The sequence below is a fragment of the Leiobunum rupestre genome, chromosome 4, assembly GCF_980474605.1.
Source record: "Leiobunum rupestre chromosome 4, qqLeiRupe1.1.hap1, whole genome shotgun sequence".
NCBI lineage: Eukaryota > Metazoa > Arthropoda > Arachnida > Opiliones > Sclerosomatidae > Leiobunum > Leiobunum rupestre.
The window spans coordinates 73,529,990-73,538,432 of NC_143387.1; the positions used below are offsets into that span (position 1 = coordinate 73,529,990).

Sequence of the window (8,443 nt, forward strand, 5' to 3'; positions counted from 1 at the left end):
AGAGTGGTTCTTAGAGTGGTCCAAGAGAAATGAGGAAATAGAGAAACTTGCTATTCAGAAAACCGAAACTTTTCAAACCGAACTGTTAAAAAGGCTTGATACCAAAAATGAAACTTTAACAAAAATGGTGGACTCACTAATAAATATGTGATTTAAATAAAAGATCAAATTTGTAAATTATGACGAGTTGAAAAATAAAATAAAAAAATTTTAAGTGCACAAAAAGTTTATTTAAAATTTAAAATGTTCAACCCGACTAGTTTTGGTCACGTTATTATGCCATTTTCAGGGGTATGAGGTAGTTTTAATGAACAAATTATTAATTTGAGATATACATCGATTTTAATTAAATGATTTTAAATGCAGCTAAATTTTGACTTCATATTTAATGGTTATAGACTAATATTGGTTTAAAGTCAGTACCAGTGATACTACCTTCCAATGTGACATGAAATGTCATGTAAGCAGTTCTCTTAGGGGCGTTATATTTACAGTAATTTCAATACGTTTTGCTTTTGCAGCATCTGCATTAGCATTGTCAGCTTCTTGCACAATTTCTGCTGTCACGTTGTCAAAATTTTCATCTATGTAGTCACCCACATCGTCATCTCCATCAAGTCTCAAAATGAAGTTATGTAATATGCACGCAGTCATTATGACTTCCGAGATTTCAGCTAATAAGGACATGTCCAGATATTTCAACCTTCGGAAACGACCCTTTAACAATGCGAATGCACCTTCGATCATTTGCCTGGCTGAGCTATGGCGGGTATTGTACGCAATTTGTTGATTTGTTCTATGACCATTTTCTTTAAAAGGAGTCATAAGGAACAAATCAAGGGGATATGCACTATCACCCAACACATGCCCATTAGACACATTCCTTGAGCCATTTCTGAGACATTCGTAGATGGTAATAGAACGCCACATTCTAGCATCGTGGACAGAGCCAGGCCATCCAGCACAACAATCAATAAAAAGAAGAGTTTCATTACAAATTCCTGTAATTTTACAGAAAAATTAGTAAGATTCAAAAACTAAAAGCGTAAATTTATTTACCTTGTAATAAAACTGAAGTTCTCTTCTTACGATTGTAATAGGAGTTTTTATCTACAGTAGGCTCCTTAATGTCAATGTGGCAGCCATCAACCGCTCCAATAGTTCCAGGGAAATCATATTTTGTCTCGCAAACTGTCATTGTAGTATTCATTGTTACCTCTGTAGGCCACGTAATGTATTGTTGTCTTAATCTTGACACAATTCTAACAAATTCAATGAAAACAAAGTGTGCATTTCCCTTGGAAAGATCAAAACGATCCCCAATGCTTCTAAATGACTCCGGAGTTGCCAGCAGCCATAATGAAACTAATATCCTTTTTTGGATAGATATAGTGATGTACAGTTTTTCAGAAGCTACCGCAGTTCCATAAATGTTGATTAATTCCTAATGAAAACAAGTTATTAAATGAAGGCAAAGAGTTATGTTGAACGAAAGAGTCGAGATAAATATCTAACTTACTTCAACAGCGGTCCTGCTCATTCGAAAATGAGATTTAAAATCTTTTTCTGTATAATATGGTACTACACTTTCCACATAGTCTGTTATTCTTACAGGTCTAGACCGAGGCTTAGAATTAGTGAATGTTGTTGCAATTAATGCGGCGCAATTTTTAGTTTTTTAGAATAGTTAGGAGTGTAACAAATATTAACACCACCATTTTCAATTATTTCATCGGTAACAAGTTCATTTACGATCAAATACAGAAGTTTTCGTTTTTTTCGATTTTCTTGCCCGGAAAAATTATTTGCCGCCATTTTAAAAAGAATCGATTACTAAACAATACCCGTTCAACAAATTTCTACGTCATTATGACGACAGAGCTCAGCGGTTACAGTTTTAAAGAAACAGCGCTTTTTACTCGATGAGCTCTACTGAACGTACCCCTTATTCGCAACCTAAAGTTTCGATAGGTGGCGCTACGAACCCTCCAAGATGGCGCGATCTAGAGTAAACAATTCCGTAGGCTCGTAGGGATAATTGTAAATTAGAAACAAAGTTTACTGATAAATTAATAATGGTGAAGTTCTGTTGTGTTTATGGGTGTAGTAACAATGGAACAATGGAAGGATTAAGGTTCCATTTGTTCCCCAAAATGGAAAAATTAGCCAAAAAATGGGAGATTATCTTGAAAATGGGAAAGAAGCATACCAAGGCAATGGTTGTTTGTTCATCTCACTTTGACAATACAGATTATAAAGCCTTGCCAGAATCTGAACATAAAGGTAATTCAACTTTCTTTATCGTTCATTATAAATTTATGTTAATATTTATCTACTTTTCAGAATATTTCAAATATCCTCCTCGACTGAGGCCTTTAGCCGTACCCTCAAAGAACTTACCACTTCGTAAATTTGATAAGAAGGAATCTGCAGCTGCCAAAAAGAGAATTAAACGCTATGGAATAAGAGCTGAAACAAAAGAGGCAACTTGTGTAAATGAAGGTAATTTACAAGTGGATGGATAGATAGATGCTATAATACGTTGGCAAACCACCGGAGGGAACGTAGGGCATAACGTTAATTTCAATGGTGCCCTCGAAGCCGTCCTGAGGTTTGCCCATGTATGGATGGTATTACCACAAGTATATAATATTCTGTTATGAGAGAAGTATAATGGCAATGTTATTAGCTTCAATTAGCTCCCGCCTTTTTGTCAATACACATTCTGAAATAAAAATAGTTCAGGAAAAATTCGCTTTAATTGACAAGTGTATTGTGTATACTTCTCTCGTAAGAGACACCTGCTATGAATATATTTATATTTGAAATTTTAGAACATGATATTGGTGAATGCCAAGATTTTACTGATGACTTACATAAGCAAGACTATCCTGAAAGATTGATTGACAAAAGTACTGGGAATGAGACATCCATTATTACATATGATAAAGGCATAAATGTTAATACTCTAGAAGATCACGTATGTAAAATTTCAGCAAACAGTGGAGTATTGACAGCATCTACCATTAATAGTTTAACGGGACTAAAGTGTATGGGATTTTTCAGTAGACTTGTGAAAGCGGTTGAAGAAAATTTTCCAACCAGAATGCCCGTTAACGCTTCTGATAGAGTTTTATTAACTCTGATGAAATTAAAATTGGGAATTTCATACTCGGCTTTAGGCGCACTGTTTGGTTTAAGTCAGCAAGTAACTTCACGGTATTTTAAGCAAACTTTAGATCACCTTGCCACTGTTTTGGAAGGAGCGGTACCCTGGCTAGAAAAGGAAGATATTGTCAACACTATGCCTAAATGTTTCGAGCCCTTTCCTTCTACTCGCATTGTTTTGGATTGCACTGAAGTGCAAGTAGAAAAACCATGTTGCCTGCAGTGCAAAGTCAAAACTTATTCTCATTATAAGGGAAATAACACTTGTAAAATTTTAATTGGGATAGCACCCTCAGGTGTTATAACTTACTTAAGTCCCGCTTATGGGGGTAAATCATCTGACAAACAGATTACTCAGGAAAGTTGTATTTTAAATAAATGTATACCATACGTTGACGCAATTATGGTGGACAAAGGCTTTGCTATTGAAGACTTATGTAATGAAAATTCTCTGAAATTGATAATTCCACCTTTTTTGAAAAAGAAAAAACAATTTTCTCGTGAGGAGGCGCTTTACTCTTCCAAAATAGCCACTGCACGAGTACACGTGGAAAGAAGTATTGGTCGTCTAAAACAATTTAACGCTTTTCAAACTAAATTGCCGTGGGATTTATTGAGTTATGTAAATAAAATGTTTCGTGTGGCCTCAGCAATTGTAAATTTATCAACACCAATATTAGCAGACAATAAATTTATTCAGAATTAGTCCTTTTTTCCATTTAATATAAGTAGGCAAATATGATTTAAAATAAGTTCTTTGTAATTTTGGCAACAACTGTCTTAAGAAAATTTCATCTCTAGGAACATTAATGGCAATACATCTATCATCAAATTGTGAATATATCACCAAATGAGAGTTTTCAAAACCTAAAATAGCTAAATTTAATTGGATCTGGCCATAGTATTTGTGTTTCTTTTTGAGTTTATACTCTCCTTTATCATTAATTAAATAGGGGGTTTCCATTAGAACTTCATCGCAATTCTTCATTTTCCCGATAACTGGGCATTTAAATTCTAGGTGTGTACCCCATATTACACCATCTGGTGAGCAGGCTAAATATGGGTGTTCGTGGTGAATCACCAAACCCAATTTAATTACTTGAGCATTGAATTGTTTTTCATAAGCAGCTAGGGCTTTTGGCTCATTAAATATTCCATACTGTGTATTTTTATTTCCTTTAAATTTGGCCGTAAGATGTTTCAAAATTTTATCAGTGGGATCTTTTTTGAATGTGAAATATTCATAACAAGTGCTAGCTGTAATTCGTTTTTGTCTTTCAGCTTTCCACAATTTATCACACTGATGCTTTGTTTGTAATGCAATGCTAATTGTATCTTCAAATGAAAGACAAATTTCATTTACATAAAAAGAACTCTCATCTCGTGAAAGTTCATTTAAATAGTTTTCTAAGTTTTCATTTAAAATTAAAATAAAAAAATCACAGTCATTCATATGGTTCATGACAATTTTGGCATTACCGTCAATATCACAATTTAAAATTTCAGGTACTTTTTCTAAAGGAATTAAATTATTAGCTTCAGATGAAGACTTTGAGCAATGTGTTTCAGGTAAAAAATGTTTGTGTAAGGCAGTCACGTATGTTGTTGCTGCAAGAAAGCCCATTACCAATTCTTTTTGTTTTTCTTTACTCAACGAATTAGAATTGTATTTTGGGGGCTTGACACAGCAAAGATTTTCAATACGTGTTCCCCGATGCATTTCTACCGCCGATGGTTTCAGTTTTCCCCATTTCTGTTTTATTCCTGTGCATGTATTTTCCTCTCTTGGAATTGTTTCAGATCTATTAATTAGTAGTAGAACTGCAATACAATGTTTGCAATAAGAACTTTCACCAGCTGGGCATGAACATTTAATGTGGAACTGTTCATCTTTTAAATGCAAAACCACATGATGAGGATCATGCATAATCCCACTGGATTGTAATGATAAGGCCTCTATTTTATATCCTCCTTCAAATATATCCGAGTCCCCAGTGACGCTGCAGGACACTATATGTTTACTTTTTAACTTCTCTTCCCCTTGTTTTAGACAGTTGATTCTATTTCCAATATACTGCATAATCGTTGGTAGAGGTAAATTAACAGAAACACATAAGTCTTGGCCTATTTTTATCAAAAGCTACATTAGAAATTTTAACTGAGATGAATATAAATAAAACGTGTTCCTACTTTCGTTTGCTGGTGATTCTGATGCACTCATTTTCTTAATTATTTTTAAATTAATACCACCAAATACATTTAGGAACTATTAAACGTACCACGGTTAAAACAAAATTATCTACGTTATTAATAGCATGCGCTACCGCCAGTTTTTGAATTCATCTCTACTGTTTACCCTAGATCGTAGTTCTGCTAAGTGACGCTTGGTGTCGCTAGTGAAAGTTTAGGTTGCGAATAGCCAACGCGTACGAAATCTTCACGTTTGGCCACTCTCCGTTCGTAGAAGTGTTTCGGATATGGTCACGCTCTTGAAAATTGTCAAGTCACCGACCTTTAATACAGATGACAAAATGACATTATGCACCCGGAAGACCTGCCCTACGTATAATCTAAAGTTTGCTAGATGCTTGACTTTAGAAAATTCCTTCTTCTTCAGAAGTGCACGGACTTGGAATCTTTTGCCAGATGACATCCGGAGACATTTTCGATCTTTGGTCTCGGAGTTCTTCTTTTCGGATTGGCTTCTTCAAAATTCTTAATTTATTTATTTATAATTTAATTAATATCTGGTATAATTTATATTGTGTATTTGTTTTTAAATTATTTATTTTAATTGTTTGTACTGTTTTGGTAACCACCCTGTATAGGTTTTGCCTCTGTGGTTGCCTGCAAACTTTGTGTTGCGAAATAAATATTATTATTATTATTATTATTATTATTATTATTATTATTAATGATTTATACGGTCATTGCCGAGACAGACTGTCATACTTACAATATTATGTTACTTATGGTATTACTCAGTATGCATATGTAGCTTTATTATAACTTTGGTCGTCATTTTCCAAAATGGCGAATTTTTTACTCTTCTTTAAACGTGTGATAGAAGAGCGCTTCGTACTATATAAACATCGCAATTTTACAAAATCTTTAATTGTAATATGTGGAAACAATATCGATTTACCCGGTTTCAATGCATGTTTGACAGCTTCCCGGTTTGCTGTATTACGCAAAGACGCAAAGGGGCGGACTTAAGAGTTCCTGGGCCAGGTGGCCCCGAAAGATCCCACATCAATACGCTAGTTCAAAAAAACAATTATTTGAAAAAAAAAACATTAAGCTTATTTAAATTGAATAACAGTTTTACGCCATGCTTTTTCAAAATGAAAACAATCAATAACTTTTAAACTATATTGGTTCTATTTTTAATATTTATAGTATAAACGAGATATGAAATACTCTTTCGAAAAACACTAAAAAACGAATTCGAGTAAGTCGAAATACGGTACCGCGTAGCATCTATTTGGTAAAACCGTACCAAAACGACTATATACCAAGAATGTATTTATTTATACTCAGAGAGAATGAATATGTCGCGATTATTTTTAGCGTTTCTCCAATTCCACCCGTTGGGGCCCCCGGTATGCTCCTCCGCTCTAATAAAATCAAATAATACTGCAATCTCATTGGTTGTTAAAAATTACGTTTTTCGACGCGATTAACGCTGCGGTGAGGACGCAAAAAAATAATACCGCCTCCTTTTTTCCTCCGCCGGGGGGGGGGGGGGGGGGGGTTAGGGCATGGAGGAAGCACGTGACTGATACTGCGTTCAGTCAATAGGAGCGGACATCTCCATAGAAGAGGTGGGGTTCAAAAATCAAGTGGCTCTGCCCACGGCCAACTTTGATTTCTCGCGCATCTCTCGCGCTACAGCGGCCATCTCATTCGTTGAATTCCCGTGTTAACCTATGAGCAAAAGATGTGTATTTGTGCTAGGCCTCGGTATTGCGCAATGATTTTTAAATTCCAAACATTAAAACCGAGGCCTAGCACAAATATAGGTCCTAAAGGCGGGGAATTCATTTTCTCGCCTTAAAATTTTCGTCGATTTTCAAAGTAGATTACGAGCGAAATAATTAAGGGAAAATTATGAAAGTAGTTTTAAATAAAACCTGGAAACTTACTAAAAATCATATGAAAAATTCAAAGTTGAGTACAAACACTAATATTATTAAAAAGTCTCCGAATTGCAACACAGTTAGGAAAACAAATTCCCGTAGGAAAAGCATTAGGGAGAAAAAACAATTTTCACGAAAATCGTCCGCTTAGACTCAGTTCGTGTCTCCGCCGTTCGGCAGAGCCACTTGATTTTTGAACCCCTCCTCTTCTATGGAGATGTCCGCTCCTATTGACTGAACGCAGTATCAGTCACGTGCTTCCTCCATGGTTAGGGCCTCAACGTGTCCGTCGATAGTCTCGACATATTCATTCTCCCTGAGTATAAATAAATACATTCTTGTATATACCTTGTAACCTTACATAACCAATTTCTTGTCCAATCTGTGACTCCGTGTCAGGCCGCTTAGCAGAGAGGTAGTAGCCTCACCCTTTTCCCAGCATTAAACAAATTTGAATAGTCGAACTATAATCGTTTTCTTTAAATTATTCGAAGCGATCGAGACCGACGGGCCTACATAACTCTACGCCTATGTGTCCAATAATTTAAATCAGACACAAAATCTCCTTATATTTAAATAAGAAGCAAAACATACAACACTATTAATATACGCTTTTGATTAAACTGAATTTCTTATTTTCAGTAAGGGGAAAACGGAGAAGTAGAGCTCCAATTTTTTTTCAAGAGGGAAAAAGGGAAAAAGAGGGGAAACTCGACTCAAGGGGGATTTTGGAGGGAATTTTTAAAATGGATTGTAGTATAAATTTCACCTATCAGCAACTTAATTTATGACGGAATAAATTTTATACATACTTCTAGCCATCTTATTTTTTTTTTTTATTTATTTATTTATTTACTTGGAAAGCCTCAGGGGCTTATGCCCAAGCTTCGGAATACAGGGAGTAGGAACAAACCCAACAATAATATAAGTACACTACAAAAGAGAGATACAAAAATTACTAGAATACAAAGAAAAATAAAAATACTACGAAATACACTAATACAGATAGGGAGACACTAGGTACTCAGCTTATTAGGTCCGTAACATATTTTTTAAAAAAGGGTAAGATTTTTGCGTGACCATATCATCCGGCAGGCTATTCCAGTCATTATTGACGCTGTGGGAAAAATGGTTTT

General features: G+C 35.1%; 2 protein-coding genes across 2 annotated transcripts; one reads left to right on the top strand and one right to left on the bottom strand.

Annotated features, from left to right (window-relative positions):
* Positions 1-456: 456 nt before the first annotated feature.
* LOC149949007 (uncharacterized) lies at positions 457-1,540 on the bottom strand. The gene is made up of 3 exons (XM_090171202.1): positions 1,520-1,540; positions 1,060-1,444; positions 457-1,001 (listed from the first exon to the last, which is right to left on the bottom strand). Exons 1-3 carry the CDS (start codon positions 1,538-1,540, stop codon positions 457-459), a joined length of 951 nt encoding a protein of 316 aa, XP_090027328.1.
* Positions 1,541-2,075: 535 nt separating this feature from the next.
* On the top strand, positions 2,076-3,874 carry LOC149949008 (uncharacterized). The gene is made up of 3 exons (XM_090171203.1): positions 2,076-2,283; positions 2,344-2,502; positions 2,835-3,874. The coding sequence occupies exons 1-3, from the start codon at positions 2,076-2,078 to the stop codon at positions 3,872-3,874; spliced, it is 1,407 nt and encodes a 468-aa protein (XP_090027329.1).
* Positions 3,875-8,443: the final 4,569 nt, after the last annotated feature.

Coding starts and splice junctions, on each gene's coding strand:
- LOC149949007 (XM_090171202.1), bottom strand. CDS start 1,540: ATGAGCAGGACCGCTGTTGAA. Junction 1,445..1,519: donor TGAGCAGGACCGCTGTTGAA/GTAAGTTAGATA, acceptor TGTTTTCATTAG/GAATTAATCAACATTTATGG. Junction 1,002..1,059: donor AACTTCAGTTTTATTACAAG/GTAAATAAATTT, acceptor GTAAAATTACAG/GAATTTGTAATGAAACTCTT.
- LOC149949008 (XM_090171203.1), top strand. CDS start 2,076: ATGGTGAAGTTCTGTTGTGTTTATGGGTGTAGTAACAATGGAACAATG. Junction 2,284..2,343: donor GCCAGAATCTGAACATAAAG/GTAATTCAACTT, acceptor TCTACTTTTCAG/AATATTTCAAATATCCTCCT. Junction 2,503..2,834: donor GGCAACTTGTGTAAATGAAG/GTAATTTACAAG, acceptor TTGAAATTTTAG/AACATGATATTGGTGAATGC.